This window comes from Carlito syrichta, unplaced genomic scaffold (genome assembly GCF_000164805.1).
Source record: "Carlito syrichta isolate Samal-C Ts95f unplaced genomic scaffold, Tarsius_syrichta-2.0.1 Scaffold303378, whole genome shotgun sequence".
NCBI lineage: Eukaryota > Metazoa > Chordata > Mammalia > Primates > Tarsiidae > Carlito > Carlito syrichta.
Window position 1 is genome coordinate 267,209 of NW_007247474.1, and position 15,243 is coordinate 282,451.

General features: G+C 39.0%; 1 protein-coding gene across 2 annotated transcripts in view; it reads right to left on the reverse strand.

The window, feature by feature from the left end:
• Positions 1–14,567, reverse strand: part of LOC103260890 (ETS translocation variant 5) — a 32,760-nt gene extending 18,193 nt beyond the window's left edge. The window contains exons 1-3 of one of the 2 annotated variants that reach the window (XM_021712605.1): positions 14,433–14,567; positions 13,213–13,500; positions 921–1,180 (exon numbers count right to left, since the gene is read on the reverse strand). In XM_021712605.1, coding sequence (XP_021568280.1) covers positions 921–1,180; positions 13,213–13,256 — 304 coding nt within the window. In that variant the 5' untranslated portion in view covers positions 13,257–13,500; positions 14,433–14,567. Of the gene's footprint in view, positions 1–920; positions 1,181–13,212; positions 13,940–14,432 lie in introns of those variants that run through there. The other variant, XM_008058550.2, reaches the window with a different exon arrangement.
• Positions 14,568–15,243: the final 676 nt, after the last annotated feature.

Genomic DNA, 15,243 nt, shown 5'->3' on the forward strand with positions numbered 1-15,243 from the left:
TTGCTTCCCTTTACTCCTGGTGGTCACGTCTAATTCTGCTCCAAGAGGTGTGAGTATTTTTAGGCCAAAGGGATTAGGGTATCTGAAGTTATGAAGAACTGGCAGGAGTGGGGGATTGCAGTTTGGTATATTTTTGCCATGTCAGGACTGTTACACTGAAACCAATCACACTTAAGTGATCTATTCTTCAGGAATCATGTTATCAAGAGGAAAGACAATAAACTGAGTGATGCCATGTGAGATGAGCCTTCACCCTAGGAACACAACTGAGATCAAAGAATTATTGATAGGGTAACATCTATTGAGCATCTTGCTTAAAGGGAATAGGGTGGGGTGAAAGACCCATCAGGATAGATTCAAATGTCAATTCCCAAGGAAAAAATGTTGCTGGTTATGCCCACTTTTAAGAAAAACACATCAAAGCTTTTAAGAGGAATGCCAGGAAATTTTTACAAGTTATCACTGCCTGACACTTAGTAGTTTGTTTGTCATAAAGCGACAGGTGTCTCCCTTCTGCTTACCTTCCCAGTCTTTCCCATAACCAATTTCTGCCTGAATGGCGCGATCTACGTATTATCTCAGAGAAGGCCCAGAGCAATTTCTATATACCATTCTATTTGCAAAAGCCATTTAAGTCCATACTGCCTTAACTTTCCCCACAGTCTTTAAGAAAAGTATACAAGGGAAAGGTTGAACACCTACAAACCACCCTCATATTCCTTTAGCACCAACCGCAAAAAAACAGCTTTTGTGTTTTGTTTTATATTCAGTTGTATATAAACATGTCAGCTTATTACTAGCTCCTAAGTTCTTTGGGAGCAATTCTTATAAAACTATTCTCTCAAGGCTCTCCACATTCAAAAATAATGAGACAGACAGATGCAAAAATGAAGAGATGAATGGCATGATTTTATGCTAACCTGAATCAACGCAGTAATCCCGGGGCTCCTGCTTGATTCCCATTGGTGACTGGAACCCGTGTGCTGGGGGGCCCGGCATGCCTGGGACCCCGTGTTCATAGAGTGGGTCATGGTATTCTTGTTTGAATCCCTGAGGGGGTGGAGGAGCTGCAGGGACAATAGGTTCTGACATTTGCCGGTGGTAACTGGGGCGATTATCTCCGGGAACTCCTGACTGAGGAGGGAAGGGGTGGCAGGGTTCAGACAGTTGTCTCTGAAATCTGTAAAACGAAAGACATTTTCTTATTTAACTAACACACTGAACTAGAAGTCAGAGTAATGAAATTATTTGCAAAGTACTTATGAATGCTTATTTCTGGACATTTTACCCTCTTTCCAAAATCACACTGCACATTGAGCCAGAGAGTGGCAAAAAAATAATCAAAGCAATGATGTGGTAGCCTCTTATCTTCCATGTATGTTTATTTCATGCACAGTATATCTGTACAGATGGAAAAAATTATGTATCTAAATATATATATAAGACCAATTATTTGCAAATAACATGAACATATACACATATGTTTATTCACGAGTCCATTCTCTCGCCTGTGGTAGAATTTTTTTAAAGACTGAAGAACACAGATTAACCAATTAGAAAATCTAGTTAAAAAAAGAGAAAATCTCATTCATGATAGCAATAAAAACCATAAAATTCCTAGGAATAATCAGGAAACGTATATGCCATATAAGAATAAAATCTTAAAATTGTTTTCTGAGGAAAAGAAAGATCTAAGTATAGAGAAAATCTTTAGGACTTTGAAGCTATTGATTCACTGAAAATTATTCTATAAAAGCAAATGTCTTTCTAACCAATTTGACAAATGATTCTAAACTTTATTTAAAAGATTAATTTTATTAAATGAAATAATGACCTACTAGATACTGACATGTTATAAAACTACAATAATTGAAACTAATGTGAGAATTGAAAGACTGGCAGATCAAAAGAATTGAATGGAAAGCCAAAGACTGAACTATATTCCAAAATTTACTACTGGTTAAAGTTAGCATTTCAAATTAGTGGAAGAAAATGTTAGATATCATTTTATACCACATGCCAACATAAATTTCATAGAGATTAAAGATTTCAATGTAAAAATTAAAACCATAACATGAAAGTAAATATATGACAACTTACAAAAAATAGTGACAGAAAACCTTTCTATCATACCAACAGCATAAATCATCAACATAAACATGAATATACTTCACTTCATAAATCTCTGTAAGTGTAAAAGGCACCAGAAACAAAACCAAAAGAAAAATAACCAAACTGGGGGAAAAAATCTGTAGTTGCCAGGAAACACCAGAAACAAAACCAAAAGTAAAATGAGGAAAAATGTCTAACAGATAGAGTAATGTTGGTATTGTCAACATTAAGAAATTTTAAAAAGAAATAAAAAATAAATACCTCAAGAGGAAAAAAAATGGGTAAAGGAAATAAACAAGAAAATCACTAAAGAAGAACTATGAATGGTCCGTCATAAACAAAAAGTTTAACTTCATCAGTGATCAAAAAAGTACAAAGTAAAAAGAGAAATATTTTTCCCTGTTATCTTGGAGGATGAGCAAGCAGTTAATAATTCTGTGCCAGGTACATAAACAGCACTTGAATCAAAGATGATTAGCTACAGCTTCAAACATGGTCACAATGCAAATGTACCACATGAAATAAGGGAACTGGCTAAGTACATTGTGATATATTAGTTTAGTTGAAAGCAACCATTAGAAATGATACAATATGCATCATTTTTGACATATCAAACAATACACAGATCATTAAAGTTTAGCAAAAATAATAAAGTATTATGGTGTCATATAAAATCATGGGTTTAGCCAGGCGCAGTGGCTCACGCCTATAATCCCAGCACTTTGGGAGGCAGAGGGAAGAGGTCTGCCTGAGCCCAGGGGTTTGAGACCAGTCCGGGCAACTTGACGAGATCTTGTCTCTACAATAAATAAAAAAATTAGCCAGCGTGGTGGTGAGTGCCTGTGGTTCCAGCTACCTGAAGGCTGAAGCGGAAGGATCACCTAAGCACAGCAGGTCAAGGCTGTGGTGGCCCTGAGTATACCACTGCACTCCAGCCTGGGTGACAGAGTGAGATGCTGACTCAAAAAAAAAAAAGTCGGGGATTAACACCTAAATGTTAACACTACTTATCTTTGGAGTATAGTTTTAGGTGATTTTCCTTTTTGCTCATTTGCAGTTTAATAATAAATATGCATTATTTTTACAAGACAGAACAATAAAAACCTTTAGTTATTGTTATTATCAACAAGTATCCCTGGCCAGGCGCAGTGGCTCCTGCCTATAATCCCAGCACTGTAGAAGATTGAGATGGGAGGACTGCTTGAGCCCAACAATAGAAACCATTCTATGCAACATAGTGAGACCTCATCTCTACAAAAAAATAACAAATAATTTTAAAAAACCCCAAGTACCTTTAATACCACAGCTGTCAGATAAACTCAGACATGTGTCAACTGTCCTTTCCCTGGTGGGTGGGCAGTGTTGAAGGGAAAGCCTGTCATCCCTTACTACGGAAGTGATGGGGGCAAAGTTTCTCGGCTTTCTTCCCTTATCTTTGACATGGGGATCTATTATTCTTCAAATGCTTCAGAAATAGAGAAATACAATAATGTCTATAAAGCATGGCTTCTGCCACAGCCATAGTCATTGAAAGATTGGAAAAGACTTCAGAGGATGGTTGTGAAGGTTAAAGATGAGTGAACCCCAATCCATGAAACACTTGTGTGCATGAGGCACCAATCTATATATATAAAGAAAAGCATTTGTGTGATATATGTGGCCAGATACAAAGTAGGAGTTATGGTTCAAATAATGTCAATGAGTTATAAAAATCAACAATATAATCCTGTGATACTAAGGTCTTATTCTTTACTTTTTAACTTGAATTCTATTAATAGCTTTAATAAAATAATTTAAATTGAATATGAATCAATCTGTGGGAACAGGTGGCCAACAGATTTCTAGAACATCAAGATTTAAAATCTTAAACTCAGGAGATTTAGGTGTAGATAAAACTGTTTAGATCAGGGTACAGCATGGCGATATGTTCTGTGTGAGTCTTTACTACCCTTCTGAAACAGTACCATAAGATCACTTGATAATATGAAGTTCACTGAGCAATTTACATATCCTCTTATTCCAACACCAAAGCCTCTGAATCTGCCTGGTCAATGTCTTAAGTAAGTATTACAAACAATACAACATTCAATACAGTGGGGTTGAAAGCCTTTCACTGGGGCACTGAGTGCCCTACGGCAGAACTTCATCAGGTTGCTGTTATTTAAAGAAACTTCTTCCAGTCTTTGAAGAAGTGTAAATTTCTAATTCAGGTTTACACTTGACATTTAGAACACAGGCACCAGCAGCACACTGCAAACCTGAAGGGAATTCTTTTAGAAAACAAAGACAGGCTAGGCTCAGTGGCTCAGCCTGTAATTCCAGCACTTTGGGAGGCCGAGGTGAGTGATTGCCTGAGCCAGTGGGTTCGAGACCAGCCCGGGGAACTTGGCAAGATGTCATCTCTACAATAAAATAAAAAATTAGCCGGGTGTGGTAGCGCATGCCTGTGGTTCTGGCTACTTGGAAGGTTGAGGCAGAAGGATCGCCAGAGCCCAGCAGGTTGACGCTGGGGTGGCCGTGAGTGTGCCACTGCACTCCAACCAGGGTGACGGGGCGAAACTCCAACTCAAAAAAAAAAAGAAAAGAAAAAAGAAAACAAAGACAAAGATATTCATAAGGCCTTATTTTTGCGATGTGTCCCAATCTTACACTGCTTGCAAGGAACGGTAACAAAACTTCCATTTTCTCTCCCTTTGCCCTATGCTACCATCCCAGCGCCTTCAAAGGTGACCTCCACAAATCAGCTCCTTTGATAGCCAGGAGATGGCATGGACCACTCAGTTCTGTAACCAAAGCCTCTGCAGCTGGCAGGCTTGAAGGCCCCACTTCTGCTTAGTGTTCATCTTCTCACCTTCCAGAATGAAACTCTAGAGTTGGCATGGTATGTCCTCCTCAGGAAAAGATATTTCCATAAGGGCACCAGCCAATAACCTCGTCCCCTCCTCCCAGCATAACTTTAAGGACGCATGAAGCTTAGGAATCTTCAGAATAGATTCTACATTGGAATTGTTCACTATTGGTTTGTTTTGAGAGAGCAAAGTGGCAAAGGGGATCCTAGGGGTAGGTAACAAAAACCAACATATTTAGAAGTAAGATTCTCTCAGAGCTTGCAGTTGATAATGTCTTTTATTTGCAGATTAGTAAAGTCCTTCAGAGTTCTTGTTCTCAAAATACATTCTATGAACTTTACTCACTGACCTTCATTTGAACCCCTTTCCCTCCTTCTCCATAGTCCTTTTGAAGTATCTAAGAATGTGTTGTATATATAATACAGCTATGACAAAGATGCTTCTTATTTTCCAAGGCAGGCAATCACTTTCATTGAAGAAGCTGCTTGGTTCCCAACAACCTCTTCTTTCTTCCTTTAACCTCCTCCCTTCCTTCCACCCCCGCCCCCATTAGCCCAACAGAGTGCATGCGCAAGAAACTCACATTTGGTGAGGAAAGGGAATCTTCTGACTACCAAATAAACCTAAATTCAATAGGTCATAGATTAAGGTCTTTTCAGTGCCAGTTTATTTAAAGAACCAGTTATTTATTTGTCAGATTTATACAGTGCCTTTCCTCCCAAGAGCTCACCCACGCTACCAACATTTGGTTTACGTTATGAAAACCGTTAGATGCTTTTTCTGCATTTCCTTTTCAGTTTCTGCTGCCAACACACAGAGTAAACACAATGCTTACAGGAAAAAAAGGAGAAAAGTGCAGATTCGATGAAGGCTACACATTGGCTATGATGCCAGGTGAAGAAGTGACAGTTCAGAGGCCAGCTGAGAGATGATACATAAAATTGGCCAAGAAACCAACACCACCCACTTAATATTTCCTAATGTTGAGGCTAAGGAAAGAAGACAAAAAATCAAGACGCAGCACCACTGGGTAAGAGTCTCTGGTTGTGAAGTCGATATATCCTGGGCTGGAATCCAATCTTTACCACTTACTAGCTGTGTGACCTTGGGTGAGTTATCTAACTGCTCTGAGCCTCAGTTTTCTCACCAATAAAATAAGGACAGTCAGGATCACTGTGTAAAGATTATATAAGATAATGCATGTAACAGGGCCAGCTCACTGGTAAGTTCTCAATATACATTATCTTCAACTGTCCCATCTTCTCTGTGCAACCCCCAAGCTAAAATCAGAAGCTGTACAAATGTAATGGAAGATGTTAAAGAACGAGGAGAAGACTATCACACATAAGCCACACACAAGTCAAAATAAAAGAGCCCACTAGTTGCCTGCTAATATTCACTCTCCTTTTTCAGAAAGAGAATGCTGATTTTTACTGCAAGTGGCAATGTGCCAACTTCACACGAACATTTATTTTCCTGCCATACAGCCGAGAGCCAAACCCTGTCCCTAAAAGCAAACCAAAGAACTCTGAAACAACTCCCAGGACTCTGTGAGGCCTGTCAATGTTATTTAGACTCCAACTGGCCAAACTAAACTAAGATAGGACAATGAGCAACAAGGAGCAAAAAACATATGCCCTTTCTAGGCTTAGATGCTTGTCTGACTTCTCAAGATCAAATACTGGAGAAGGAAGGTGATGAAAATAGGACATGTCCCCAGGATATCAGATGACGAAAGTATTCGTTGTACATACAGCATCGATAAGTTTGCCAATGAAAGATAGGGATAAAGGGAGCTTTACATTTTACAAAAATAACATTAACAATGAAGCAACTGAAGTGTCTAAGTTTGTGGTACCAGCATCATTTAATGAAGATTTCCTTAGTGTAGTTTACATAATGAAACTGATTTTTTAAAACTAAAATTACCATAGAAGCTAACATTTACTGAACACTTCTGTCCCAGTGTGGTTTAATCTACCCAATGATTCCATGTGGTATCTACTATGCTCTCATTTTTCAGTTGAAGAAACCAAAGCTTACAGAAGTTAAATGCCTGCCTGATGTGACACTGTAGCAGAGCTGAGATTCAACCCCAGGTCTGTCAGAGCCACTGGACTATACTGTTTCTATAATTGTTTCTATACTCGTCTTAAGACACTCCCTTATGTCATTTAAATAAAAATCATATAGTTCAGGCACTTAGAAAAATCCCCGATGTTTAGAAATTAAGAAACATTTTAAGAGCTGCAAGTTTGAAAGAAATAATAGAAAATACCCATAGCTGAATTTTTTAAATGCCACAAGACAGAACTTGTGTGAAACAGCTAAAAGCAAGACTTGGTTAGGGAGGTCAAATAACTGACTGTTCAAACCAGGATACTTTGGGGCGTGCAAGGGAAAGTTATTAGCATTCACTTACAGACAAGGCATAAGTGACCTGGCAAAGCCTCCATGTATGGTCGCTCCAGCCGTAGAAGACATTTTGCTATATGCTTATGCAAAGGGGGCCAAAAATTAATGAGAAAATCATACAACCAAATAAGTTATAAAAATTGAATAAATCCAAAAAACCCAGAAAGAATAGAAATCAGTGTAAGAGCAGAAATCAATGAAATAGAAAACACCCAATAAAGAGAACAGGCAAGGTCGAAAGTTGATTGGTTGAAAAGACGATGTTGTCTGCCAAGACTAAGAAATAAAAAAGGTCTAGACAAATAATTTAAAAACTGAGAGACTACTGTAGATGCTGTAGAGATTTTTAAAAGGGTATCACAAATAAACTTCATGCCAATTTTAAAACTCACACAAAATGAACACTCTCAGAAAAAGTAATTTATTAAATTTATTCAACTAAATAGATATCTAGAGCAAAACTGTAAGGAGTGAAGATAATGAACCAGTACTTAACAATCTTCCCACAAAGAAAATAGCAGGCCCAAACAGTTCTACTGGTAAACACCTCCAAAGTCAAGGAATAAAAAAATTCCAATTTCACATGAAATATTCTAGAATATAGAATAGAAAAAGGACATCCTCTACTCACTTGATGAATGTAACTTTAATGATGAAACCCAACAAGGACAACATAAGAAAGAAAAAAATATACATTTTTCTCAACCATGAATTCATACAGATGTAGAAATCCTAAATATATATTAGAAAACCAAATTCAGCAATGTATAAAAGAAAGTACATACTAAACAAGCCAGGTTTGCCACAAGAATTCAAGGCTGGTTTCATGCAAGTCAATGTCAATGCATCACATTAAGAAATTAAAAGAGAAAAATTATTTGATCATCTCAATGGAGGCAGAAAAAATGTTTGATACATTTCAATATCCATTCATGTTAAAAAAAAAAAACTTTCATTAAACTGGGGATTAAGAGGAAGATTCCTTTTGCTTGTTAAAAGATAACCAAAAAATTACAGAAAAACATGATGAAATGCTGAAAACAAGCCCTTTTAAGATTTAGAACTAAAACCCCTCTACACTCTAACAGAAGTACATTATTCTGTCAAAGAAGATTCCATTACGCATCCATGACCCTCAGTTCTGGATCCCAAAGTGAATTTGTGCTGCCATATGTAACATGCTATTAACGGGTGCATGGAGAAGAGATGCGTCAGACACATTCACTTTATTCCAGGCCAGGCTACAAATGTGACTCACAGTCAAATTCTTTCCTCTCTAAAAATTACTACAAAATCTGAAGGACAAAAATGAACCGCAATTTACTTTAAGAGTAATGGACTTTAAAAGAGGAAGTAGAAATGAGAAAAACTTGAGTATATTAAATCTCTTAATTTATCTGGCTCTTTAAGGAATGAGTAGTTTTTATTAAACCAAAATTCCAGAAAACTTAGCCCATCCTTCTACGTTTTGAAGCCTTGATCATAACCACTGAGGGAGAGAATGTTCTCAAACAGATTATACTATACTCCTGCAGAAGACACTGCACCCAACCAGCCTTTTGCTGATGATTCTGGCAGGTTGTACTGATGCCCTCAATAGTTTATCTAGAAGCAGAGGGTTCTTCCATACCAAAGTATTTTCTTTAGTCTTGTCTGTTTTGGGGTTTTTGCCTCTTTTCTTGACATCAAGTGAATGAGAGTAGTTAGTGTATTCCAAAAATCTTAGGGAATACATTTCTTAGTGGAGCATTTTCAGTGGAATTGTGGGGCTTTCCTTAACTCAAGATGCAATGAGAAATGGTATAATAAAAGTCAAAAATAGACATGGCCAGTACTATGGGTATAACATTGGAATATTTTCCAAGTTCCTCTACCCAGCACACATAAACACTGTAAATAACTCAATGAAAAAACTACAAGATTGAGATGGCTGAAGGAAAAGGACTCCTCTTCCAGGAGCAACTGGTCTTTCAGGATAAATGGAACATGTCGGAACATGCCAAATTACATGTTTTTCCCCCCTCCTTGCAGGGAGGAAATCACCAATATAAATCATGGCTTGCAAACACAGTATTTAGCCTCTAAAAATAAATTGAGCTATGAAGATTATACTAAGATACTAAGATTATATAAAACATTAAGAACGTACTTTTTTCTTTATTATTAAATTTTAGAGCAAGATCTTGCTATATTGCCCAGGCTGGAGTACAGTAGCTATCCATAGGCAAGATCCCATTACTGATCAGCAAAGGAGTTTTGACCAGCTCTGTTTCCCATCTGGGCTGGCTCACCCCTCCTTAGGCAACCTGGTGGTGATTCCCCGCTCCCAGGAAGTCACCATATTGCTGCCGAACTTTGTGAGGAATGATCAGCATAGTATATTACAGTCAAGAATTCCCAGCCTCACTTGATCCTCCTGCCTCAGCCTCCCGAGTAGTGTAGCTGGGACTACAGGCATGTGCCCCCACACCTAGTAAGAATGTACTTTTGATTAGATTTCATTTTAGTTGTTTAAAGTATAATCCTAGCAAACTTCCATCACTCTCAATACTGAAGGCAAATAAGACATAGGGCTAAATATGTCTAAAGGAAGGGGTCTAAATCATGGTTTTTATCCTTAAATAGAACAGATAAGGCATACTGAGCAAGCACAAAAGATATGTGTTAAGATATGGGTTTAGATTAAGCAGGATGTAGGAATTTAGTAAGATTTTGAAGTTTAAGAGATGGATAAAGTTCAAGGTCGAAACAGATTTATTATCAAGGTCACTTACTCAGCTTTTAGAAGACATTAGTGGATGCTAGCAACACAAAGAAAATCATAAACAAAACCGTTGGTGTAGTTTTGGTTTCTGAATGCAGGACTCTGTATGTGTCTATTTGAGCTTTAGGAAATTCTTTAGCTGCTTTGAAGACAGATTTATTATCTGAAAAAAAGGGGTTTTATACTCTGCCTTGGTCACTAAGCTCTTAAAGTTCAAATAAGACTATTTCCTTCTATCCTGCAAAATGCCATACATTTGTGTTAAGAGTTCTGTTTTGAAGCAAAGAACAAACTATAGTTATCAATGGAAACAATCTGTCCCACTTTCAGGCAGGCATAAAATTTATTAAATGTGTAATTATTAAGCTTGATATCACACATGACTGTAATTACTATTACTTTTACAAAATCAAACCCAGGGATTTTAGTCTGTCTCATTTTCTGTATGCTATCCAGTCTCTATAAGCAAAATCACCATCATGTTTTTGATATATTTTGTGTTACACAGATATCATACGGATAACCTTATTAGCAGAAGGGCAATAAGAACAAAACTCACGAGAGAGTACAGGGTAATATATGCTTTAAGAAGAAATAGGATGGAATAGGGAGGAGGATAATGGAGAGAGTTGGATCATGATTTCTCAAAGTATGACAATAATACATCCAGGCACTGCTCTGGATCTACCAACTCAATCTCTGGGTGGAGCAAGAAATCTGTATTTTAAAATCCTCCCCCTCTACCCTCATGCACTTTGACTTTGAGACAGAGCGCCTAAGCACCCGTGTTGTTTTTATCCATTCAGGAGCTGCTGAATGCTTCACCTTAATTCTCTCAAGGATCTCTGTAGGACTCCAATGTATGTGAGGTCTTTTTATTTTAGACTCATCATTCCTAAAGGCAGAGTGCCAAACAAGTCCAAATGGATAGGCAGACTTTAAGGAAGGATAACCCTGAAAAAGAAATACCTACTTTCTGGTTTCTGCCTGTCTCTCTTTGAACACCTGAGGGTAGTAGATCTCTCATAAATCTCAGGAATCCAGACCTCTGCCTTTTTAGAGGCAGCTGGGTAGCCTGAAGACAAACGTGCTTCACATCTGAGGCCCTGTCTGCAGGCTGCAGGAGGACTGGTATCCTCCAGAGGCATTAGGGTATGTCTTCCCCAGCTCAGGTAACTGTTAATACAATATGTTACATAAGCCTCCTATATTAAAAAAAAAACAACAGCCTGGGTGCGGTGGTGGCTCAAGCCTGTAATCTCAGCACTCTGGAGTACGAGACCAGCCCGGGAAACCTGGAGAGACCCCGTCTCGACAACAAATCAAAAAATTAGCCAGATGTGGTAGCTCACACCTGTAGTTCCAGTTAACTGGAAGGCTGAGGCGTAAAGATTGTCTGAGCCCAATAGTTCAGGGCTGCGGTGGCCTGGGCAACAAGAGTGAGACTCCGACTCAAAAAATAAACGGAAAAAAACAACAAAAAAAACACAACCAATAATTGAGGGGAAATAAATATATGGAAAATATTTAACATAAAGTGATTTTCCTTTATACATGCCACAACAAAGTTTGCTAAGTATTTCAAATAGTGAATATACGCCCCACTGCATCCCTCCTTCCCATTTAATAACCTCTGCAGAAAATCAGCTAAATGCTGTATAAAACACCAAAAAACTTTTAAAATAAAGATGGTATCTAGGCCAGAGTTCACAAATTGGCAGGTCTGCAGGGTGATTATGCTCACAGAGAAGTTTTGTTTAGTCTGCAAAGTGTTGTTGTTTTTAATTTGAATTAGTTGCCAACTTAAAAAAAAAAAAACTGCAATTTTTACATAAAAAAACAAGTTTCCAAATTCTCTTGAAGTGTACAAGGTTGTTAATAAGGTACCAAATTGCCAAAATCTCAGTGGCAGCTGTCTTCTCCAGATGAGCCCCCAGAGGCAAGAGGCCCACTCCTGAGCCAGCCACCCAATCAAGGCTCACTTCCTTGGGCCCAGTACAGCACTGGTGTTTGTGGTCCTCAGCTTAAGCAAGGGAATAAACACTTTAGCTTAAACAAGGGAATAAACACCAACGAGCCATACTGTGCAGTTCTTTATGGTGACTTTCAGAGCAAAAGGGGAAAGAGATCAGAACCAGACAAAGGAACCTTTTTTTCCCTCTGCATTTCATCTAGAAATAAAGTGACCTCCAAATAAATATCGGTAGGCATCTGGGATGGACCAAGCCTGGGAAGAGCACACTCTATGTTGCCCCCATACCTGCCCAGTGCAGAGCAAGAAAAACAGAAATGAAATATAATTCACCATCTCGCATCCCTTGGTGACATCACTGACAACTAACCTCCTACAGTGATCTCCTCATCCCAGAGAGACTTGAAATAAAAAAGGCCCCAGAACATCCTATATAAGGAAGGCCACAACACCCAAAATTCTAGAATACCACACATAATGGACTTAGAAGGCTGGGACTTGAAGAGGTCAAGTTATCCCTGATGCCTTAGCCTTATTAGGAATGTAAAACTATCTGGAGAATAACCAGGAGATTTCTATCTCAAAAGTAGACATATAAATAAGGTCCTTAGCTAATCTCCTACTGTTAAAATGTGTTAAAATCTGATGAGTAATACTACCTGCTGTAACTCAGCAATCTTCCCTAACATGTAAGTAAAACGGGTAATAAAGTAATTATGGGCAACATAAACCAAAGTTCTATTCTAGCGGCAGTATCCAATGAGAAGCCAGGAACCTACCCTCTGCTAGGGTCAAGATTGCGTATCCTGAATCATGGTTAAGTTACTCTTCCACTAGTTCTAATAGGGGAGACAGTACTAATTAACTCTCCCTCTCCTACTTCATGTCGTAATGTCTATAAATCATGTGGTGTACCCCGGGAACAGGGTGGTATATAAACAGGTCATATTCATATTATTATTCATCTTACCTCACAAGATGCCTTAGTGCAATGAAAACTTTTTAGGTACCCTATAAATATGACTAACCACTTCCCCTCGCCCTAAAAGGAAAAGAAATGTGTGATGAAGGCAGTTAAGATAGCCCAGAGCAGTACCCACCTCTGTTCTGATGGATACTGGTTTTCAGGCATCATCTTTGGCATCTGCAGGGGCTGATGTGGTGGTCGGGGGACCGCAAATGTTTGCTGCTGTGGTCCAGGCTCTGGAAGCGAATGGGGGGCCTGGGTAGGGCCCACACCTTGAACAGGGCCAGCTGTAGGGGCATGCGCTGAGGTGGGCAGAGTTGCCTGAGGTGGGGGAAATAGGGAATTCTGATGGGTGGGTGACAGGGGAGTGGTAGGAGGGGTTAATGGCTTGAACCCAGAGGGAGGCTTCCTATCATAGGCACTGTGAACAGAAAAAGAGAAGGAACCATTAAATTGAAATGAAGCCATTAGCATGGTTACCAGGACCAGCCAAACACTAGTTTGCAGCCCATTGTTGCCAGGAAATGACAGCATTAACATAGTTAAATTGCTAGCAGCCCTGAGGGAATATTTGTACCTCAGAAAAGTGACAAACACACTGCGTCACAGGGACTTGTTTAACACTTCTAGTGATTTTTCTCAAAGATAATTTTAGCCCTTGCTTCCGGTTTCCTTTTTCCCTCCATCTAAAAGAATTCTCCATAGATGCATGTGTAGGGTGGATGGGTAAGGGGAGAATTTATGCTTTGCCAGGTATTCTTTGGTCCCCTGTCCCAAGTATTCCAGGGTTCCCGGAATTAGTCAGAATCTTTGTTAGAGGTAAATTTCTGCCATAACATCACTAGAATTAACAACTCTTCTCCTCCCTCTTTGAGGCAGATCTATGTTTATCTTCTAGAGCAAAGAATGATTTAAAATTAAAGCTTCATTCCTGGGGCTTGGATGTTCTTAAGTAAAGGGCACAAGCATCAGGGCTTTTTCATATATTCTGATTTGAAGATTACTTCTTTGGTACTTAAAGTTCACATTAACATATGATAGACATAAAGAAGTATATATTACCTGCCTTGAAGCCACAAATCAAATATCTCAGTATTTGAGGCTCTTTCCCTAGAAGGACTGAGTACCCTCTGAGCATAATGCCCTGCAGAGAGCCAAGGCTTTGACAGTTTTGCCTTTCATGTGCAGCACAATGACCCTGGTGGACTGGGCTAAACCAAGAGGATTATGTTGCTATGAAAGAAGGGCGTGTTCTACCCGAGGGTGTTCTGATAATACCTGGAACACTCAGCTTGATGGCTACTTCCAGAGTCTTTCTGGGCAGCCTTTCTTCGGCTCCGCTTACCCACTTACCAATAGTTGTAGAGGCACTTTTCTCCATAGTTAGCACCGAAAGCCTGCTCATGGCTACAAGACGACAACTCAGAGGAGGGGCTGTGCAGCTCCCGTTTGATCTTGGTTGGAGGTGGGGCATGAAGCACCACTGGAATCAGAAGAGGGATGAGGGGGAACAGAGAGAGGAGAGCTGATTAACAGGGAGCACAATGATTCCTTCTGCAAACCTAACTAGCCAATTGTTTTTGGAACTCATGTCAAGTCACATCTCAGACAAAGCAAAACACTTAAACACAAACCTCCCATCTAAAGCCAATTAAAAGTTCTTCAAAGCCAGAAACCATCATCTGACACTTTTAATGAGCCAAGTCTTTGTTTTCCCAAATTTCTTTGGCCACGGGTGTTGCTTCCCAGAGGCCGCAAACCGATCCTGCAGGTGATGGGTCTTAACCAAAAATGCAGGTGGTGGTAGAATGCCAGGGGTTGTAGGCATGAAGAATTTTGTGTCCAAAAAGGACAAAACAGTCAAAAATGTGTTGGTAGACATTACACATTAGTTTATCAAAGGCTTAAATTTGTGGTGGCAAATACATTTCTTAGTCAGAGGAATATTTACAAATTAAATAAAGTATAGGATTTTTTACAAGTTCCCAAGTAACTCTAAATATCAGCTCTAAGTAAGAAATATTATTCAACTTTAGAGGTAGTACAAAAATTTGAAAAGCAAAGGACTAAAATAACAGATGAACCTGACAGCTAGGAAAGGCTAACTGCAGACAGAAGGCCTGGCTACCTTTGTGCTCACAGCATCAGTTCCAGGCCTGTCTCA